The following is a 22,720-nucleotide window of genomic DNA, read 5'->3' on the forward strand; positions in this document are numbered from 1 at the left end:
CGAGCACAGCCCTCCCTGCAGACCACAGGACCATGGGAGAGTCCCAGAAAGCCCCAGGGCCTCCCGTTGGGAGTCCACACCGTGAAACCTCAGAAAACCAAGCAGCCTGGGCTGTGCGGGCGCCGACCCAGGACTCTGGCCCCACCCCCGTCCTCTTCCCACACCCCGGGGCTCTCGTCGGCCAGAGCGAGGTTGCCACATTGCATCTCGATGCTGGATACCGGTTTTTGAGAAGGTGGGAGGGCCGGGAGCCTCAGAGCCACAGGCAGGCCTCGGGGTGGGTTTCCCAACCAGGGTGAGAGAAAGACGAGGCAGAGACACACGTGTAATGTGATGCGGCCATATTTACTTCACCCTCCAGGGACTCCTAAGGGCCCAGAGACTCCTCTTGCTTCCGTAAAATTGGGTCCCTGAAACAAGTTACTTCCGTCCTTTCAAAGGGGTGGGCTGCCTGGAGGCAGCAGCTGCCCTGGCTGGAGCACGGCCTGGGCTCTCCATGACGTGGATGCCATGCGAGGGGGCTGGGGGCCAAGGATAAGGCCACGGGCACCCCCTGCGGGCACTGAGCAGGGACAGGAGGCCCAAAGGCCGCCTGGCCAAGGCGGCAGGGTCATCTGTGCATCCCGGAGCCTCAAGGTCGTGCGTGCGGAGGCCCCTGCAGGGAGGAGAGTGTGCAGAAGCCGGCAGGAGGCCTGGCGGGTAACTCAAACAGCCGCAAGCCCCAGCGCCCCCCCGGGCCATCCCCCAGACCCTGAGCTGTCTTAACGAAGGAGCTGTTTCTATCACTGTGACAACTAAAGATAAAAACAAACCAAAGCCTATCTTAAGGTATAATCTTCCAATTGCTTAAAATTAATCAGTGCAAAGTGAGGTAAAGAGCCTTGTGTCACAAGGGGGCCGGGGAGCGGCCGGCCTCACACGAGCCTGCGCCTCTTGGAGTCCCTCTCCGCGTCGGCCTCCGGGGCATCCGCTTCACAGCCAAGTGGGGACACCAGGTTCAGCAGAGGGTCCTCAGAGGCCCGGCCGAAGAGTGCCAGCAGGAGAGCCACGCCGAAGCCCGTGGCACGCTCCCCCTGTGGGCAAAGGGCAGGCTGGAAGCCCTCCGCCAGGCTGAGCCAGACCCCCTCGGCAAGCCCACCCATGCAGGAAGGGGTTCCCGGGCCAGGGCGAGGGCGTCCACCCCCCGCTCGGCCCGTGGCCCCCCTCCTGCCATCCTGCCACACCCAGAGCCGAGTCGGGCGGTGGGATGGCTCTTTGCCCTCTGGCCCCGACCCCCGGGGTCTTCTTGGGTGGGATAAAGGGTGAGCCGAAGGCCCGGGGTCTCCAGCGGAGGAGAAGGGCCGGGCACGGCAGCCACTCTATTTCCGGGGATGAGGAGACCGGAGACCAGGGGCATGGCTGGCCGAGGTCGGGCCACAGGCGGTGTGACCCTCCACACAGAAATGCTGCTGATGAGCTCAGCCCGGAGACAGAGAGGGGTTCTGGGTGCACGAGAGGGTGGGAGCGGCCAGGCCGGCGTGCGGTACGTGCAGGGGCGGGGGGTGGGGGGCAGGCGGGGAGAGGACACCCCGGGGGGGCCTGGACTCACGGCGTGCACGGGTGCAGCGATGTCTAGGTGGACCCAAACCCCAGGCCAGTCAAAGCCAATGTGTGAGGCGATGAAAAGGCCAGCACAGGAGCTGGGGCTGTTGTCCCGGTCCTAGGGGGACAGAAGGATAAATGGCGACCTTTCTGCTGCCCCCAGCAGGGGTGTGGGGGAGGGGCTCCACCAAAGCGAGTTCAGGGTTCACTCGGACCCGCTGAGGATGCCCCCCCACCCCCACCATACCCCCTGGACCACATCTTCCTCAGCCACTGCCTCCCCTGGTGTCTGCACGAGGGGGCTTGGGGTGCAGGGGTGCCCAGCGTGGGGGATTGCAGAGAGGGACCCCAAGGCCTTTGCACGTGTGTGGATTAAGGGTTCTGCCTTCACCCCAGGGAGCTGCGGAGCCAGCAAAAGAGCTGATGGAGGAGGCAGACCCCAGAGTGGGGAGGAAACTTCTGGCATGGACCCGAGGCAGGGGGACTAGGGAGAGGTGCATCCGCGTTCCAGATGCTTCCACCCTGAGCACGGATCTGGGGCCCACCTGGGGGGCCCTTGTCCACACTGCTGCTAGGTCTTGGGGTCACCTGGGACTCGGTCTGCCCCACCCCACCCGGCCGGGCGGGGGGGGGGGAGGACCGCAAACCTACCGCCACGGAGTTCTTCATGTCAGCTACGGCCGAGGTGAACTCGCTGAAGTGCAGCTCGGGGCAGTAGACCAGCGGGTGCACCAGGTCTCCGCACCTCGTCCCAGCCTTCACGCAGGCCGCCTCCCACTCCGCGCTGTTGGTGAGCACCGCAGCGTGGTACTTGCCCGTGGCAATGCCCTGCGAGGGTGGCCGGGGCAGAGGGAGGGGCGGAGCGCAGGGGAGCGGCCGCGCGGGAGAGCAGGGGCCCGGGGCGCCCACAGAAGCCAAGAGGGGCAGCGAGGAGCAAAGAAAGAAAGAACCGGGAGCCACGTGAGCCGCCAGGGAGGACGGTTCCTAAGCTGTCCTGACGCCGGGACCCAGCCCATGGGCCTTGCCACCTGCCTCCCACTGGGTGCCAGGGACGAGCTCCCAACCTCCCCCTGGGCTGTGAGGACGGGGCGGGGCGGGGGGGGGGGGGACAGCACCAGGAGTCGAGGTGGCCCACCTGCGCTCCGGTCAGCGTGGCTATGTCCAGGATGATGTCCGCACCCAGGTCCTTGCAGGCGTAGGACACCCCATCCGCCAGGACCAGCCTGCCCTCAGCGTCAGTGTTGTTGATTTCCACAGTCCTGGGATGCCGCAGAGACCCCTGCTCAGGGACGGTGCTCCCTGGGGCACTGGGACAGAGTCCCTCTGGAACTGGGGGGACCCCATTAGAGCCCGCTTCCCTCCCCGGAAGGCAAGGCCGCTCCCACCCCTACAGCGATGTAACGCCAGGGTCAGTCCCACCCCACTGCTCTCCAGCTGTGAGCCAGGGAACCCCACGCAGCCCCCTGTGCCTTGGTTTCTTCGTCTGTGAGGTGGGAGAACAGGGTTGTGCGGGTAGCCTGACGTGCACTGGGCCAGCCCTGGGCCCACACAGCCTGGCACTAGGTAAACACAAAAGGGGGAGCCCCTCCGGGGGTCACCCTGCAGACAGGCGCCCGTGTACGGGGCGGTGAGCGGACTCTCCTATTGCGCATCTAGACCACCTGCTCCTTCAGCTGCTGCCCACTGACTTCTCAGTGTGTCCTTTGCAGCTGGGAAGCAGTTCAAGGGCCGATCCCAAGGGGGAAGTGCAGGGCGAGCCCTCAAGTAGGAGGTCTGGAGGTGGAGTGGGGGGTGGGGTGGGGACAGGGCTTCAGGCACACAAAGAACTTTAAGCCTAAAGATTGGGAAGGGCGCATCCCCCTAAGGCAGGGTGGATCCTGGGCCAGGCACCCTGAGGGAGCCCAACACCTCATCTAGTGATGTGACCCGCCACCTGCCCCCGGAGCCCTGGGAGCAAGCAGCCTGCTGGCCAGGGGCTCCTGTGACAGGGCATCCCCCCGACAGGATGTGCCTCTGGCTGGAGAAGCAGGGTGGAATCTGCCTCCAGGACGGCCGTGGGTCAGAGCTGAGCAGCCTGGCCCTGGCAAGGAGGGCCCCCCCCCCCCCCCACACACACCACGAGGTCCAGCAAGAGAGCCCCTCCCCGCCCCCCACGAGGTCCAGCAGGGCCCACATGCCCAGAGGGCAGCCAGGGGGTGAAGGAACCAGCCTTACTTTCCCGAGTACAGCAGGTGGATATCGTCTGGCCTCGTGGCGTTGGGACCCACTGAGTTCTCGGCCAAGCAGAACACAGCGTGGAGGTTGTCTTTGAAACCCTGCAGGGGACACGGGCAGAGGCTCCAGTCACCGGCTAGCAGTGCGCGGAACAGACAGAACCGGCCAGAGTTTTCTGACCCCTGTGGACAGCAGACAGCCGGAGCCCCGGGGAGCAGAGAGCACTGTCCCGTCACTCCCAGGCAGTCCCGGCTGCACCCCGTCTGGGAGAATCTCGCCACCCCTGTCAGACAGAGCCCACGCAATTCGAGAATGAGCCCGGGAGCGGGGCTGCTGGCTTTCCTCCTGGCTCTCCCACTTACCCAGGGCACGAGCCGGGCAGGTGGCTCGGCCCCTGCCTCCCGTCCACAAAGCACGGCCAGCGATCAACGTCTCCCACTGCACAAACCCTCTGAGCTCTGCGTCGGTGTACAAGAGCAAGCTAACACACAGATGTGCGCGTGGGGGGTTGGGGAGAGCTCGCCTCACCCAAGTTTCGGTGTGAAGTTACTTTTCTGATGCCAAAACATGACGTGTGCACACGGAGAAACGTGCACAGAACAGGCTGAGTCAGTTTCTGCCCCACACGGGCCCTGAGCCTGCCCCAGAAGACCCCTCGCCTGGGGGGCAGCTGGGGCTCTCCGGAGCAGGTGTCACGCTACAGGTGCCGAACCCCCATCGAAGGTAAACGCGGGCCTGTGGCAGGCGGAGGCCACGGCACCGGGCCGGGACAGCTTGGAGCCTGAACCCAAAACACGGTGCCTGGGGAGAGCACCCCACTCACGTCCTGGGGCCGAAACCGTTGGGCAGCCCGTCGGCTCGAAGGCCCCGAAGCAGCTGGGACCACGCTGACGGCCGGGCTGTGTGAGGATGAGTGTTCGCGGCTTCCAGAGTCTCGGTCCCCGCCCCCCGCCCCGCCCGCTCAGAGCTCCCTAAGACCCCTAAGGACGGGCTGTGGACGTCGGCCCAGCACGTGGGGCCTGCGGCCTGGCTGTGCCCCCGTCTCCAGCCGTCCTCGTCCCCGTGGGGGTGAGTGGCTGGGATCAAATCAAGTGTGACGTGTGGCCTCGAGACAACAGGGTGACCCCAGGGGCTCCGAAGCTAGAGAAATGGATCCCGCCGCGGAGGGAGGGGGGGCCCTGAAGTCTTCCCGGAGGGAGCCATGTCGGGTCTGGGTCCGGAGAGGAGTCTGCACAGCAGGACAGCAGGGCGGTGCGGAGAGACCACGGCCCCCAACTTGACCCTGTCGGATGCCCTCCCACCTAGTTTTGCATTCAGAAGGTCTGGTGTGCTGCTGCTTCTGGTGTGGGGTCCCCACGGGGAAGGCCAGCTTAGAGGTGCTGAGGGCCTTGGGCTCGTATTACCGGGCACTGGGGAGCGGGGTGAGACACATGGGTCTTGGGATCCCTGGGGGCGGGGGGACTGAAAACCCGCAGGCAGCCGAGGTTTGAGGTTCTAAGGCCGCGCGCCACGGCCTAGAGGCTCCACCCTCAACCCCAGTTTTTGTGGGCCTCGATGTGAGCCACAAAATACGTAATGGTGATGCTGGCTTATAACCCACAGGGTGAACTAAGAATCTGCACATCCGTAAGTGGGAACAAAGTGTTGAATGAATAAGTAACCCGGGGAGGGGAGCACTGTTTCCCCCAGAGAACCCCTCCCCAGCCTCGCCCACTGCCAAGGGGATGTCTGCTCGTCTCGGGCAACGGGCTGGACTCCTGACCAGCCGGAATTGGAAACTGTCTGCCAAGACCTTTTTGTTTTTGTTTTCATTTGAAGGAGAAAGAAAGTCTGGTATGTGGTGAGGTGAGGGGGGGCCCCATAGGAGGAGCCTGAAGGAGGTGAGCCACCATGGCGGTCGGGGCACCCCATGCCTCTGTTGAACGAACACTTTTTATGGCGTGGGGACTTTAGGCTCCGAAGGACATCACCTGAGGCCTCCCTGGAGTCCCTCCTTCCTCTCGTTTTAGAGCCTCTGGTCTCTGATGGGTGCAGACCAGCCAGGATGAGGTGATGCACCCGAAAGAGTGGCTGCCTGTGTGCCTGGGGACGAGGCCTCGGTGCCCGGGAACACCTGAGGGGCCTGTGCTCTCGGGGGTGGCCTCCTGAACGGCCTTCAACAGGTGGGTGCCTGCCACGTCCTCGGGGCAGACGCAGGAGGAACAGTCACAGCCGGCTGGTCCCTTGCTCAGGAATCTGATTCCAATGATTGGGCTCCGTGAGGCTGCACGTGTCCCGGACGGGAAGATCTCCCACTTGGCGGGTGAGCTGGGCTCAGCGACCTCAGTTGTACGGGGTGGGGGTGGGGGGCGCTGGGGGCCCCTCTGCTCCCCCGGATGTCTCTGCTCAAAGCGGTCACCAGGCTATTCCCGAGGCAGATCCAGTCCCATTCTACCTGGTCATGGCTCACCAATGCCAGCTGGGCACCCCCCCCCGACCCCTACCCTGACCCCAGGCCCTGAGAGCGGGCAGGCAGGCCGGGTGGGGTGGCTCCAGAGCGGCCCTCCCCATCCCAGAGGGCAGTCCTGCTCCTGGGCGTGATGGACCCAGATGGCCCGTCTGCAGAGTGTGGAGAGAGTGGCCCCGCGTCCCCACCGGCTCAGACAGCACTCTCATGATGTGACCCACAGATGGGTCGTGGCAGGAGGGGCACCCAGGAAGGCCTGTGCTCATGAGCTCGGCACAGGGCCCTGTCCGTGCCATGTGGTTTTAGGTCGGGCTTCTTCACCGGACACACGCTCATGGGGAGCCTGACACAAGCCAGACCCTGAGTGGTGGGCATGGGTGGACACACTCAGGAAAAGGCAATGTGCCCAGGCAGACATGCCCCTCAGGCAGAGGTGACACTCTATGGGGAGGTGGCACTCAGGACAGGTGACACTCAGGCAGAAGTGACACTCTCAGGACAAATGACACTCTCAGGAGAGGTGACACTCAGGCAGAGGTGACACTCAGGCAGAGGTGACACTCTGTGGAGAGGTGGCACTCAGGACAGGTGACACTCTATGGAGAGGTGGCACTCAGGACAGGTGACACTCAGGCAGAGGGGCCCCAGCAGCAGGCAGGAAGCCCCCGCAGAGCAGGGAGAGAGGTGCCGAGCTGTGGGGTCTCAGGGGCGGGGGGGGGGAGGAAAGCAAGCCCACCCCCAGGGAGTCCCCCTCCTCGAGGACTGCAGACGGTGGGGCCACACTCACCTGCTTGATGGCAGCTCTGAAGGCCCCCAGCACGGCCGCAGCACCCCCACAGTCCCTCTTCATCCCCGGCATGGTGGTCTGGAGGGGGCACAAAGGGGCCAGGACGACAGTGAGCACGAGTGGGTGCTGGCCTGCCATCAGCAGTGCCCCACCCCTGCCTGGCACATAGGACCCCAGAGCGGCTCCCTCAGACCTGCAAGACCTGGAGCCGGGTCCCCTGAGCTCACACAGAACCCAAGAAACCCCCCCCCCCCCCCCCGCCCCGGTCACGCGGCTGTTCTCCACAAGAGCTGGGACATAATGGCGAAAGGGGATGGGACCCTTTTGCCGGAGCGGAGCTTTGGGGGTCACCTGATGAACCAGAGGTGGGAGGGAGGGGAGCCGGGGAGCTGCCCAGACCCGCCACGTTGGCCGTGGCCTGGCTCTTACGACCCGGCCACCCACCCCCAGGCTGCCAAGTTCCCCCGGGGGTCTGTCTGCAACAGCTCTCTCTGTCTGTCTCTGCCCAATTTTTGAGGAAGGAGCTGAGGTCTGGGGCCTCCGAGGCTTGAGTGTCCGGGCAGGGCTGCTGGGCTGTGGGGCAGGCTTCCCCGCACCTGTCACCACCTGGCCCCAGCTCCCTCTGCTCCCTGACATCAATGTCTCCAACAATGCGCTCAGGTTAACGCGAACTCTTCCCCAAGGTCACTGTCACCAGTCCCCAACCCCACCGCCCGCTCTGTCGACATCTAAGGGAGGGGGAGGGCGTGCCAGGCACAGGTGCCCTCATGCTGCAGAAGTAACTGTGAGAAACTGTGATTTTTCTACAAACCGGCTGAGAGCGGTTACACGTTTTTCCATTTGATGGGCTCCCAGCTCTAATTGACAAGTTCATACTTTAAATTCGCAACAGGCCATCAGATGCAGGATCTGGGTCGGAAACGTACCGGGTGATTTTTTTGAACCCTTATCGGATTACACAAGCCTCGGGTTTTAATGGAAAGCATTTTTAGACATAAACTGAGCTGCTTTTACAATTAAGTTGAGTGAAGATGACCCGGCTAGCACTATTGAAAATAAGCTGTCTCTTTGACCTAATCGGCGAGAAAGCACAGGATTGTTTAAACGGAAAAACCGGGGCCTCAGATCTGGAATCAAACCACTTGCAAAACGGCCCGCACAGAATAGCTCCAGATGGTCTCTGAAATTGTGTCTCCCTGTCACCAGGGCGGTGACCTCCCGACCACAGACAAGGAGCACCAGGCGGCAAATGCACCTCAATTGACTGCGTGAGCTTTGCAGACCGTCCCCCGCCGCGTTCTTCCCGGTTTTACAAAAGAGATGCTTCCCAGAGTAGCAGGAAGATGTCATCCGCCCGGGACACTCATGGGGCTGTCACACGATGCGGCAAAGCAACATTGGGCCGCGGCCACGACACGGACGGCCGCGGGACTCGCCTCCGTCCTGCAGAGAAACATGGTGGGGCCAACTCCCTTGTCACCTCGCCGATGCAGATACATGATTAACTTTTCCAAGTCTCCACCGCCGAGGGCAGCTGTTTTCCATGTTCCATGTGATGGAATGGAAGGTGCGTGCGGAGCGGTCCTGTTCTCGCCAGACGCTCGCCGGGCGGTCAGGGCGGGGGCTGGGGACGGTCGCCGAGGTCTCTGCTCGGCTAGAGAACTGCGCTCCTGAACACTGAGCTTGACTCAAGGAACCACTGACGTGTGCCGGTTATTCAGACTTAGGTGTCTGGCAGATGTTTTCTTTTTTTTTTTTTTTAACTTTTATTTATTATTGAGAGAGACAGAGTGCGAGCAGGGGTGGGGCAGAGAGAGGGGGAGACACAGAATCCGAAGCAGGCTCCAGGCTCCGAGCTGTCAGCACAGAGCCCGACGCGGGGCTTGAACCCACAAGCCGCGAGATCACGACCTGAGCTGAAGTGGGACGCTTAACCGACTGAGCCACCCAGGCGCCCCGTGGCAGATGTTTTCTTAAAAAGGAACAAAGTGAAACTCTCACTTCCAGAAGAGCCGACAGTAGTCGCTGCCGGTGGTAAAATCTGAGCTTTCAAGCAAAAATAATGATTTTGAAAAACTTGTATCTGTCTCTGTGACAGCTTCTTAATAGCGATTTTTAAAAATGAGATGGACGGTGGGACCAAGTGTGGCTTTTAAAAATATCGTACGTGGGGCACCTGGGTGGCGCAGTCGGTTAAGCATCCGACTTCAGCCAGGTCACGATCTCGCGGTCCGTGAGTTCGAGCCCCGCGTCGGGCTCTGGGCTGATGGCTCAGAGCCTGGAGCCTGTTTCCAATTCTGTGTCTCCCTCTCTCTCTGCCCCTTCCCCGTTCATGCTCTGTCTCTCTCTGTCCCAAAAATAAATAAACGTTAAAAAAAAAAAAAAAAGAAAGAAAAGACACGGAAGTGTCCCTTTAAAAAAAAAAAAAAATATCGTACGTTGGGGCACCTGGGTGGTTCAGTTGGCTGAACGTCTGACTCTTGGTTTTGGCTCAGGTCATGGTCTCACCGTTTGTGGGTTTGAGCCCCGCATCGGGTTCTGTGCTGACAGTGTGGAGCCTGCTCGGGATTCTCTCACTCTGTCTCTCTGTACCCCTCCCCTGCTCGCTATCTCTCTCTCTCAAATAAGTGAATAAACATTTCTTTAAAAATTTTTTAGAAATACAACGACATGGGTGGTGGAACCAAGCGTGACTTTTTAAAATAGTATATGTTGTGTCAAAATTCGGAGGTTCTGCCTAACTCTGGGGACAGTGTCTTCTGAATGGCCCACGCATGACGCCACAAGATCACGTGGAGTTCGAGGCAGACCGTAATAACAGAGCGCACAGAGACACTGCCACGGTTTCTGATGCCGCACGAGCACTAAGCTTACAGACGCTCTCACTCGACGAGTTTTGGTGTAATAATAGCAAAGAAAAACGCCCTTGGGTGTTTGTAACGGGCACTAAAATATTTCTCCCTTTTCCAACTACAAAATGAGTGAGGCCAGACTTTCTTTTTATATTTCAACTAAAACAACAGATCACGATAGACTAAATGCAGAAGCAGCTACAAGATCACGGCTGCCTTCTAGTAAGGCAGACGCGAACGAGACTGGCAAAATGTCACATAATGCCACTCTTCTCAATGGCTTCTTTGCATTGGGGGAAATGCAGCTATTTTCGTAAAATATTTACATGAACATGCAATGGGTTTACACTGTTACTTTAAAATAAGCAACGATCTCTCCCCGATTTTAATTTCTAGTAGGGTAAATATCGACCGACATCACTCTTCTAAAAGAATCTCCTTAGGATCAATACTTTTTGAGAGGGGAAGGGGTTCTGAGACGAACACATTTGAGACCTAAATTCACACTGATCCTGATTTACCTTTCAAGTCTTTGGAGACAGTGCCCCCAGCAACATATGCCTCATTCTTCAGCAGCCCTGCTTCTCACTCTGGCCCTCCAACAAACCAGCATCCCAAATAAGCATCTGATCCCAGGAGAAAGGAGCTTGCAATTGTCCCCGCTGGCACTGAGCTGCCTCCAGGGCAAGAGCCAGTGTCACGGGTGAGGGAGAGCTGTAGCCAGCACCAGGTGCAGCCCAGGGCTACACGGTCTTTGGAGTCTGAAAATAATAATTAACAGACTAAAAGTCGGTTTGCCTGTTGTCATCAGTGGTAAAATATTTCTCCCGAAAAATCCGTGGCTTGAAGTGAGTTTTAATCGTATCAAATAAAAGGTTTGGACCCACCCATGGTAATTACGTGTCCTTTTAGAAACCTCATTCTACATGGATGCTAATAAGTGCCAGGTGCACAACTGGCCTGACCAGCACAGACGTGCCTTCCACCAGAGAACGGAGGTGGGGTCGGCACCCACGGTGCCACGCGTCCTGCCCGCAACCGTGGGCTCCAAGCGAACCCAAGAGTGCAGGGAGCCTGGGACTTTCAGCCTCCCGCCGTCTATGGGAACCACTGGACTCGTTTAAAACGTTTTTACTCCGCAGACCTTTGAAGGCCGCTAGAATCCATCTCGAGGGGCTGAAAACATGGACAATATCACAATTTCTGGGGTTTCGTGGGAAATGGGGTATCTGTGTATTGACCGCTTCATGCAAGAGAAACTCTTCAAAATTAAAATTAATCGTGGTTTTGGACCGATTTGGACCAAGCACGAGTGAAGACGGTCTCACAAATCTGGTACCTCTGTCCAGGCAACAGACATAAAGATGTGGAAAAGATCACTTTGGATAAAATCCCAGACAAATCTGCAGAAGCGAAGGCCTGAAAACAGACACCGTCATGCTAACATCTGTTATCATGACAGACCACAAGGGAGACATACGCTATTTTCTGTCTAAAACAGCACGTTAACGTTATTTAAAAGTGTCGATGTATTACTGTCTTCTTTACGTGTGCTGTAATATTTATCCCTTTATTTATCAAAAAAACCTTTTTAATGTTTATTTATTTCTGAGACACAGAGAGACAGAGCACGAGTGGGGGAGGCGCAGAGAGAGGGGGAGACACGGAATCAGAAGCAGGCTCCAGGCTCCGAGCTGTCAGCACAGAGCCCAACGCGGGGCTCGAACTCACAAACCGTGAGATCATGACCCGAACCGAAGTCGGTCGCTCAACCGACTGAGCCACCCAGGTGCCCCTACACTTTGTTTATTTTCAAGTAATCTCTACACCCAGCATGGGGCTCGACCTCACAGCTCCGAGATCAACAGTCACACGCTTCACCCACTGAGCCAAACGCCGCTATAATACTTCAATTTTTTACTGGCATGATAATACATATGGAAGGTGTTTGTTTTTTTTAACCTTTATTATTGGATCATTTCCTGATTAGTCCTGAAAACAACGTTGTTTACAGGAGGAGGGACGTTACCAAAAAACAAAAAAAACAAAAAACAGGGGCGCCTGGAGGGCTCAGTCGGTTAAGTGTCCGACTCTGGCTCAGGTCATGATCTCACGGCTCCTGGGTTCGAGCCCCGTGTCGGGCAGGGCCTGGAGCCCGCTTCGGATTCTGTGTCTCCCTCTCTCTCTCTGCCCCTCTCCCGCTCGTGCTCTGTCTCCGTCTCTCAAAAACAAATGTTAAAAAAAAAAAAAAGGCCATCCACTCTGGGTACCAAATGCACTAGACGGACTAGCGGTCGGTGCGAAAGGCAGCACACAGCCGCTAACCGAAATAGCGCCCAGCACTGGGGTTCAGGTCAGAAAGCGCCGGAGCAGCGGTGAACCCCACCGTGCGCGCCTCATCCACGGGCCGGCGCCTCCCGGCTCCAGCGAGTGCTGCCAGGGGGAGACAGAGGACCCGTCCCGCCAGATCCGCTGAGTTTACCAAAGGTCGAATAGCCAGCCTTCTGTGAGAATCTTCCTGTTTTGTAAACGTTGGTAACTCACTCAGATTATAGACCGGCGCTTGGGCCAACAGGACACATCTGTGAGCCCCGCCGGCGGCCAGCTCTCCGTGTCTGCTCTGCGTGAGCTTGGCCTGTCCCGTCTCTTCTAAAGCGTCCTCTCTGGGAAGGTTGGCTCTCCTTTTCCAGGTCTCCTGGGGCACCGATGTCACATGCCTGCTCCTTCCCAGGCCTTCTGGGTCTTGGCGCTGGAGGGCCCAGCCCAGGCCGGGTGCCCAGTAGTTGCTCAATGCGAGTGTGTGACGTGAGCAGATGAAGACGTGTCCCTCCTCCTCTTCCTGGTGCCACCTCGGCTCGCGGTGCACAGCAGGCCTGAACGCGCCGGGTGTGGAGGAGGGAGACGGAGCCACGACGGGTGCCCAGGCCTCCGGACACGGCCACGCCTGAAGGCCGCCCACAGGACAGACTTCTGAGACCTGGCCTCACCAGAACACCTGTCGGCGGCTTGCCTGGGGATCCAAACCCCTCCGGCCTTTTCCAGGGGGCCTATTCTCCGCACAGGCTCCCGCAGACCCCCACTAAGCGTTCTGTGGAAACCCTGGATGGTCGTGGGGACAGTGGGCACCACCCCACGCCCTTCTTTTCAGGTGGAACCACCGATTCCTTAAACCTTGCCTCCTTGGGTTAGTTTTCCAGCCTTTTCATTGTTTCTGCGGCTTTTCTCTGGATCCCGTCCAGATTTTTTTGTTTGAAGTGTGGACACGAAACCGTCTCTCCCCAGAAGAGGAATCAGCCCGGCCGATTCTTCCCGAACTTGGCTCCCCAGAGGCACGCCCCAAGGCCAAGGTCCCAGAAACCTCGCTTGCTGCCTTCCTCCGGCGCCCCTGAGAGGCGATGGGCCTGCCTACAACCCTCCTCCCCCCGGGCCCTGTCCAAGCGCTGGCCCCCGGCACCTCACCTTCCCTTTGATGCTGAGACCCCCGGTGTCGTAGACGATCCCTTTGCCCACCCACGCAATGGTCTGGGTGGCTCCTTCTGGGGTGTGGCTGAGGACGGCAAGTGCGGGGGGATGCACGGCGGCTTTGCCAACACCGTAGATTCCTACAGAAAGCACGGGGGCAGGGTCAGTTGGGCTCGGGTCGAACCGAGCAGAGACCTCCCAGCAGCACCCCCCCCTCCCCCTCCCCCAGAAACACCAGCTCTCTCCCAGCAGCACCCCCCCTCCCCCTCCCCCAGAAACACCAGCTCTCTCCCAGCAGCACCCCCCTCCCCCTCCCCCAGAAACACCAGCTCTCTCCCAGCAGCACCCCCCCCTCCCCCTCCCCCAGAAACACCAGCTCTCTCCCAGGAAACAGCCGCTGGCGTGTGGATACTTCTCCCGGAGCATGTGCAGTCCCAGCCCGAGCGACCTGCCCCCTCTCCTGCCCCCTGGCCAGCGTGGGATTGGGAATGCAAATTAGTTCCAAAGCTCTGGGGCTGCAAATGAATTCTATGCGAAGTATCGTCAGGCAAAAAAAAAAAAAAAAATCCACTGAGGGGGAAAAAAACCTGTATCATTCCCAGAAAGAAAAGAACACGATTGCAGAATGAAATGATTTTTGGATAACGCTTCAAGGCCGCTCCAGCCCACGCTCATTCTCCCACCCCGAGCCCTCCACCCTTTCCAAGCTCACTCCCACCACAGCCCCGCTGCAGCCATGCCATTTCCTATCTTCTCAAGAAAGCCTGTCGTGGGCAGAGACCATGCCTCGAAGTCCCCCAGGAACCGGACCGAACAATCATGAAAACCAAGACGACAGCTGATAATGGCTGCCGGACAAACTCCTACACATCCTGTAAGACCCGCTGCAAACGTCCTCTCCTCTGTGAAGATTCTTCCCCGAGAGGAGCAGCCTCTCCCTCGACCTGTGTGGATGGTTTACGTGTCTTGTGGTGGCACCTCCAAGAGAGCCCCCTGGGCCCCTCACCTCCGGGCGTTCTTGAGCACGTGGGGCCCCTCCCGCTACGTGTGGACAGAACCTCAGGTCCCACTTGTTCTGGATACAGCAGAAGTGACGAGATACCACCTCCGAGACTGGGTTACAAAAAGAGACCTTGGCTCTTCCTCGCCTGTTCGCGCTTCCTCGCCCAGAAGCTGTGCTTTGAGGGAAACGGCTGCCGCCTGTGAGCTCTGCTCGAGGAGAGGCCCTCGTGACAAGGGACAGCCAGCAAAGACCCCAGGCCCGGTGACAGAGAGCACATCATCGGCCCCGGTCGAGCCTTCAGATGATGGCCGACCCAGTCAACATGTTGGGTCTCTGCCCAGGAGAGACCCTGCACCCAGCACCCGGCTCAACCGTGCCCGATTCCCTGCCCACAGGACCGCGTGGCCCTTCCTTCTGGAATCATTTGTTTGGCAGCCACATATCAAGAGTACAGTGCCCCTCCCCCAGCGAGACTGAGGGCACCTTGTCCTAGTGCCTGGGGGGGCGGGGAGGATGGGCCTGGCCGCTAGGAAAGGCCCTCCGAGAAGGTGGCTTCCACTCAAGGTGTGCAGGGTATGATGGCCCTGCCATGACAGCATCTCGGGGAAGTACTCAGAGAAAGAGAGCTGTAAAGATGAGGCCCTAATGCTGGGAATGCAAGCTGGTGCAGCCACTCTGGAAACAGTATGGAGGATCCTCAAAAAATTAAAAATAGAACTATCCTACGACCCAGCAATTGCACTACCAGGTATTTATCCAAGGGATACAGGGGTGCCGTTTCCAAGGGACACATGCACCCCCATGTTTATAGCAGCACGATCAACAGTAGCCAAAGTATGGAAAGAGCCCAAATGTCCATCGATGGATGAATGGAGAAAGAAGATGTGGTATCCATATACAACGGAGTATCACTCGGCAATCAAAAAGAATGAAATCTTGCCATTGGCAACTTCGTGGATGGAACTGGAGGGTATTATGCTAAGTGAAATGAGTCAGTCGGAGAAAGACAAAAATCCTATGACTTCACTCGTATGAGGACTTGAAGAGACAAAACAGAGGAACATAAGGGAAGGGAAACAAAAATCATATAAAAACAGGGAGGGGGACGAAACAGAAGAGACTCACAAATTTGGAGAACAAACTGAGGGCTGCTGGAGGGGCTGTGGGGGGGGGGGAGGGGCCAAATGGGGGAGGGGCACTAAGGCATCTACTCCTGAAACCATCGTCACGCTAGATGCTAACTTGGATGTAAATTTAAAAACAAAAAAAATTAAAAAAAAAAAAAAAAAAAAAAAAAAAGACGAGGCCCTGATGCGAACGTGGGCCTGTGCACTCGAGGAGCAGAAAGGTCCTGCTGAGCTGGCCCAGGGAGCCAGGACGGTAGCCTTTGTGGACAGGGAGCAGGCCACGGAAGGACTCGGACACCGTGGCTTCCAGAATCCAAACCAGAACCTAAATCAGTGCCTCGTTTCTCCCCCAGAGACGGTCCACCTCCCAGGGTCTGGCCTTGGGGTTGGACGCAGGCTGGCCTCTTTCAGGGGAAGCTTGAAGCGACCCAGGGTGCCACCCACCGCCACCCTCGCCCCCCAGCACGCAGGACCGGCCTGAGGCCACGGCCTTCAAGGCCCAGCTCTACCCACCTCCAAATCCTCTCGTCTTCAGCTCCTCATCCCGGATGATCGTTGGGGTGATCCCCAGGTCTTTTCCAACTTTCTTAATCTCCTGGACACGATCATGGAAAAAGCAACACAAAGACATGTGAAAATGGCTTCAATCAGGACGAGGCCGTGGCTCTGGGCCAGGGACGAGCCGACGCCCGTGTGGCGGAGGGGAGCCAGGGCCCCAGCTCTCTCGGCTTTGGGCGTGATCAAATCCAGGACAGAAGGCCCAGCTTCCAAACTACAACTTCCTGCAGGTTCACGGCTGCAGTCCTGCAGAGAGGCCTCGCGGAGGAGCCTCTGTCCTCCCTCCGCCCTCCGCCGAGGCCTGCTGGCCCCGCGCAGCTGGAGGGACAGCAGGACCCTGTCCACAGCCGCCCCACGCTTCCTTGGGCGAGGTGCAATGACTATGGACACCGTCCCCTCCGGCCTCAGGTTTCCTCTGGCTTCCTCAGGGTCCACCGATGCTTCTCCCACCCTGGCCCCACCTTGGCATGACTGACTCCCCTGGGCCACGAACCTCGAGGAACGTGTCTGTGTTCATCTCATTACACGGAGTGTCCACAATACGGGCAGCCAGCCGCACGCCTTCCGTGGCGTTTGTTAAGCACTGGGGAAGAAAACCAGAGGCTGTCACCGGGGACCTGGGACCAGGCAGCAAAGGCTGTCCCTCCCTCTCTGTTCCCCCAGGGACCAAAGGCACCGGCAGCACCGAGGGGAGGTTTCGGGGCTGCTGACAGGGCCTCGAGGGGCAGGTCACGCTGACCGCTGTTGCTCTCCAGTGCCTGTGACCCATCCAGCAGCCTTCAGAAAGTTCAGCGCGGCTCTGTACCTCGCCTCCAACACAGATGACACAATAGCCCTGCAGCCTGGCGTGCCGGCCGGCCGTCAGTGGGACCCACCTTCCTTGCCAAGACTCCTCGGCTGCTTACCCCCTCATCCTGGCGGCAGGCGGCCCCTGGGCCTGGCCCTGAGCACACGCTGGGCATCCCCGCCCCTGGCACCTGCCAATCCCACATCCCCTGCTGGGGAGAAGTGCTGTCCTTTGCTCCTGACTGAACGAACGTCTGTGTCGCCCCCAAACTGGTACCTTGAGGCCCTAACCCCCAACGTGATGCTATTAGGAAGACTTTGAGAGGAGATCAGGTTGCCATGAGGTCGGGAGGGTGGGGCCCACCGTGGGAGTAGAGTCCTCCGTAGGAAGAGGGAGGGCGTGGCGAGAAGGTGACCACCTACCAATCAGGAAGTCTCCACCACACCCCACCCTGACCTCAGACATCCGGCCCCCACAACTGTGAGGAATACCTATCTGTAAAGACGCCACCCGTGGCCTGTTGCGGCCTGAGCTGTAACACACCCTCCCTTCTCCTCTGGTCAAGGCCCTGGCCATCCTTTGTGGCGCCTCTTGAAGGCTGTGTCCCCCGGAAGCTTCTCTGGACCTTCCCCAAAGAGTAAAAGTATTCTTTGTCCTGGGCCCCTGGACCCGCTGGCCCTCCTTCCGGCCCTCCGGCCATCAGGGTGGCGTTTTTCTCACCTGAGCCCCAGGTGAATGTGTCACAGACTCCCTGCCCTGTCTTCCTGGCCATCCAATGCCACACCACTCTGGGCACGGGGTCCCCACCCTGCCTCGTGCGGCTCACACGTTGGCCCAGAGCCCAGGAGGGAGCAGGGACCCGACACCGTCCACCAAACTCAGCCCGGCACAGGGGACGCCCTCTAGACGGGCGTCTGCGCTCCGATGCGGACGCTGCCCGCCCCCGCCACCAGCCACCCCTCCAGGCCCTGCCTCTAACTTCTGCCAAGAGCGTCTGTCCTGCTCTCGCTTTAACACCGACCCTGGAAGTTCTTTGCCTTCTCGTTCGTCTCCACCTGGCTGCCGCCCACGGCGCCCCCTGCCCCACCCTGCGCCCCCCACCACCACCCCATGCTTCAGACACTGGGCAGGCCGGCTGCCTCCATCAGCGCGCAGGGAAGGGGCGCGATCAGAAGAGCGACGGCACAGGTGCAGCGGGGGTACAGACAGCTGGAGCGTGTCATTGCCCTCCCCAGCCCCACAGCGTCGGGGAGGCCAGGCTCGGGGGCGACGGCACCTGCCCAGCCGCCTCCTAGGCCCTGCCAAATGGCTCAGAGAGCTCCTGCCATCCCCAGGTAATTACACCCCAAAGCCTCAAAGGCAAAGACGCAGGACCGGACAGCTCAGATAGGAGATGTGACCGTGCGGTCCCTGCCGCCCGACAGTGGGCTCTCCTCTGGGAGGCCGAGGGTCCCTGTCCGCGGCTGCCGCGGAGAACATTGCTCATCTGTGACGCAGCCTGTGGCTGCTGTCTGGGAAGCGTGTCAGTGCCCCAAGACTCGTCTCGAAGGAGGCCAGGCGCTCGGCCAGCAGGCCTCCGTGTGCTCAGAGCTCCTGGTACGGCGCGGCCGGGCGAGAGGGCCGACGGCACCTGCGGGGGAGGCCGGGGAGGCTCCGGGTGCCCTCCGGCACCCCAGAGCCTGGTGAAGAGCCTGTGCCTCCTCGTGCCTCAGCCTCCCCGTCACAAAAGCAGGATCAAGCGTTCATTCATTCATTCATTTCATTCCACCCACGTTTCTGGGAGCTCCCGCTGTGTGGCAGGCTCCACACTAAACCCTGGGAATTTGAACGTGTCCACGGTATTCCGGTCCAGCAGAAAATCGCAACACCCCACTCGGTTAAACGCTACAGGGGAGGAGAGGCCACAGGAGCCCGGACGGGAAGAGGACCTGGAGGGGAGTCGAGGGGGGCCCCAGAGTATAGAAAGGGCCACACGGGTTATCAGAAGCTCCTGTGCTCATGATCCAAGACGGACGGGACAGAGGACTGACAGACGGTGGCCGCGGTTAAGACCTGGCTCTGTCCCTTGCTGGTGGGGCCCCCTTAAGTCACCTGATGTTGCAAAGCCTCAGTCTACCCAGCTCTACAATGGGATTAAGGACAGGCCCCAAGACAGGCTGTCGAGAGGATTAAGCACGGGTGTGCGTGCGCTAAGAGCAGTTCCTGCTACCCGACAAGCCCTGGAAAACTCCGCGCTCACGTGGTCAGAGGAAGGACGAGCATCTGGAGGCAGCAAGACCGGCGAGGAGACTGCTGCAATGGTCCAGGAGAGCAGCAGGGTGCGGGGGCGGGGGTGGGGTTCCCCGTGGCAGTGGCAGTGGGCAGAGCAAGATGCCCTGGACGGGGGTCAAGGGGACCCACCAGCCCAGCGGCCCTCGTCACGGGTCGGGCCGTGCTGGGGCTACAGACCGGAAGCTTCTGGAAGCTTCCATCCCAACGTGGGGCACAGAGGCTGAGCAAAGATGTATCACACGAGGTGGGATGGTGCTCGCACTCAGCAGGCAGAGGGCCTGACTGTGAGGGAGGCCATCTCAGCCAGATAGCCAGGCCCCCGCCCCGGGGGGAAGGGCAGAAGCTGGACTGAGACCAGGCAGGTCCAGAGCAGGAAGGACCTGGACAGGGAAGCTGAGGAGGAGGTAGGAGCCTGGCAGGGCATAGGCCCAGCAGGAAGTCAGCCCACCGGGGCGGCAGGGAGGGAGGGAGAAGTGCTTGGAGGAGTCGGGGAGTGGGGGGGGGGGGGGGTCCAGGGTGCTGCTCAGGCTCGCAGCCCCGGGGTCTGGTGGAGAGAGGCCCGACCTCCAAAGGGATCCCCGCAGCTACAGGGGAAGGTGGTCATCGGTGCCCGTCTGAGGGATGAGCTCGCAGGCCTACGGGAACCCAGAGATGGGATTGCTGGACGGTCGGGAAAGGGATAAAGATATGGCCGTAGGCCGCAGGGGACGTGGGAAGGAGGCACGACTCCTGGGTGGGGCAGACCCTTCCAGGAGGGATGACAAACGGGATGCCAAAGGTCCCAGTCCGGCAGACAGGGCCCTTAAAAAAACAATGTCAGGAAGTGGGGTGGAAACTCCACTCGGTGGGCTGAGGGGGAAAAGGGAGTTCAGAAAGGCAAAACAATTAGCCGTGTGTTTTCAACGTCTGGAGATGAATGGAAGGAAAGGAAAGGAGCTGTTACGAGACAGTGGAGACGGAAGCATGGCCTCTCCTCCTCGAGCAAAGAATCCAGGTGGAGGGTGAGGGGTGCTGGCCTGGGACAGAAGTGAAGGGTGGGGGTGGGAAGCACAGCCCGGTCTGGCCGGGGACGAGGAGGGTGAGGCCACGGGACAGTCGCCACGGGAAAGGAATCCAACCCCCATACAAGGACTTCTGACTTAGAATCTCTCCCAGCCTTGCCTCACCTCAAAAAAGGATTATCCTGGGGCGCCTGGGTGCCTCAGTCGGTTAAGCATCCGACTTTTGATTTCCGCTCGGGTCACGACCTCAGGGTGTGTGGGATCGAGCCGGGAGTTCCGGCTCCACACTGGGCGTGGGGCCTGCTTGGGATTCTCTCCCTTCCTCTCTCTCTGCCCCTCCCCCATCTCAAGAATAAATAAACTTTATAAAGAAAAAAGGATTCTTCTGAAGATCCAATGCAATCGCGTGTGTAAAAGTGTACCACGGGAAGTAACGTGATATACACGCGGACGGGATTCTTAGTATGAAATGTGAAAGTGCCTGGCACTGGTTAGGTGCTTGGTAAATACGGGTCGAACAGACTGAATCCTGAAAAGGAAGCCCACCCAGAGAGGGGGCAGCTGCCTGGCTCTGGAAAGGCCTCGGGGGCCTTCTGGGAAATTGCTGCAGTAGCCCAGCGCCACGTCACCCCCTCCGGAGGCGGGGGAGACAAAGAGAGAGCTCCCCAACTCCCCTTCCAGCTGCCCCCAGCTCGCGCAGGCCCAGGGGACACAGCCCGAGCCTGCAGACACCCACTTGCAAAGTGGACACCTCCACTGGCCCGTTGTCTTGTCCCACCAGGAAAAACTCCACCGTGACTGTCTTCTTCTCTGTGCGTCTCGAGGCCCCCGAGCGGTGGGTGAAGAGGGGGAAGGCCCGGGCCAGGGCGCACGCGGAGGCGAAGGCGTCCGACCGCTCGCACACCATCTGCGGCACAGAGAGGCAGAGCCGTGAGGAAGGGCAAACCCATGGGGACTGCACTCAGGCAGTGCTGGGGCCTCGAAGCTGGGCCAGAGGCCACTGTGGGTACAATCTGGACAGAGGGGCCCCAACACAGCCACCGCGCAGGGGCCTGCCCGGAGCCACTTCCTCACTGCGTGAGAAAGGGACACGTCGGCCACCGGATGTGGACCGTCTCCGAGACAGGAGAGGAGGACGCCGAGGGGAATGGGTTCAGGAGTCTGAGATTTGCCACCGAAAATGATCTGGGGTAAATGGCCTAGTCTCTCTGACCTCAGCTTCCCTTCTGTGAGCAGGGGTTACAGTGTCCTGGGTTGTGGCCCCATGTCCACCTGGGAGGTACCGCGAGCCTGGGTGCCCAGCAGGCATGACACACGCTCCCCGATGGTAGGCGGATGGCCTTCGGCACTCACCAGGATGCACCGATGGGTCCCGGGCGGCAGGCAGGTCCGCACAAGTCGGGTGACGAAGTGGGCAGCGGAAGGGCTGTTGTGCCGGCTCACCCTGGAGGGCAGGGCGGCCACGGTGGCATAGTTCAGGTAGAGGGGACAGCTGTCCGTGGGGTTGGGGTTGAGCGTGCTTAGCGCGGCCTGCCAGAGCTGGATCAGAAGGGGAGAGACAAGAGACAGACACCAGACTTCAAACAGCCCGCATGCCGGGAGCCCGGCCCTGCATGCGGGCGCTTGCGTCGCCAAAAGGGCCCTTTTGCAGCTTCCCCGGGGCACCCACGATCCGTAATTAAGATGTGTGGCATCTCGCTGGAGCTAAGCGTGCGTGCGTGCGTGCGTGTGTGTGTGTGTGTCTGCTGGCACGATTCCACCCTTGTGGGATTACACGCTGGGGATTTAAAAGGCCGGCGTGGGGGCCGCCTGGCTTCGAGCTGCCAGCCCGCACCGGGGTGGGCCCGGCCAGGTGCCGCCGCGAGGGCTTCCGGAAGCGGGCGGCCGGCTCCTCCCCCGCAGGGCCGCGCGCGCCCCTCGAAGGCGGCGGCGCCCTGGAGGCGGCTCCCGGGGCGGGGGGGGGGGGCGAGGGGGGTGGGCGCCCAGCGCCGCCGGGCTGGCCTCGCGCCCCTGCGGGCGCCGGGCGGGGCCTCCGGGCGGCCGCGCGGCCCGCTCACCTCCTCGGTGACCCGGGGCTGCAGCTTCCCGCGGACGTGGCTCCAGGGCACGCGGTGCAGGTGGTGCAGCTGGCCGAGCAGCAGCAGCGGCCGGCTCTGCGGGTCCGCGTCCCCGGCGCTCGCCTGGAACTGCAGCCCCACGTTCGCCATCTTCCGCCGGCCCGCGGGCCCCCACCCCGCCCCCCCCAGGCCCGGCCCGGCCCGGCCGCCGCCCCGCTCCGCTCGGGCTCCGCTCCGGCCCCGGCCTCGGCGCCGCCCCGGCCCTGCCCGGCCCTGCCCGGCCCCGCCTCCCCCCGCCGCTCCGGGGCCGCTCGCGAGACGTGCAGGGCCCGCCCGGGGCGCGAGGGGGCGCCGGGCCGGCGGGGCGGAGCGGGCCGCCCTGACCCCGGGGCGGGCCCCGACCTGCAGGCCCGGCCTGGCAGGCGCCCGACCGGCAGCCCGGCCCCGGGCCCGGGGTAGGCCCCAGGTGCCGGCAGGCTGCAGGCCCCTGGGCAGGCCCGGATCCCCGGGGCGGGCCCGAAAACCCAGCAGCCCCGATCCCGATCCCGGGGCGGGCCCCGAAGCCCGGCGGGCC

The 22,720-nt window shown here is 60.8% G+C and overlaps 1 protein-coding gene across 1 annotated transcript; it reads right to left on the reverse strand.

The window, feature by feature from the left end:
• Positions 1-326: 326 nt before the first annotated feature.
• Positions 327-22,302, reverse strand: NPEPL1 (aminopeptidase like 1). The gene is made up of 12 exons (XM_030309301.1): positions 22,147-22,302; positions 21,443-21,628; positions 20,826-20,996; positions 16,524-16,613; positions 15,986-16,067; positions 13,340-13,482; positions 7,029-7,106; positions 3,796-3,896; positions 2,717-2,840; positions 2,233-2,409; positions 1,589-1,699; positions 327-1,073 (listed from the first exon to the last, which is right to left on the reverse strand). The coding sequence occupies exons 1-12, from the start codon at positions 22,294-22,296 to the stop codon at positions 915-917; spliced, it is 1,572 nt and encodes a 523-aa protein (XP_030165161.1). The 5' UTR covers positions 22,297-22,302; the 3' UTR covers positions 327-914.
• Positions 22,303-22,720: the final 418 nt, after the last annotated feature.

The sequence above is a fragment of the Lynx canadensis genome, chromosome A3 (assembly GCF_007474595.2).
Source record: "Lynx canadensis isolate LIC74 chromosome A3, mLynCan4.pri.v2, whole genome shotgun sequence".
In the NCBI taxonomy this organism is placed as follows: domain Eukaryota; kingdom Metazoa; phylum Chordata; class Mammalia; order Carnivora; family Felidae; genus Lynx; species Lynx canadensis.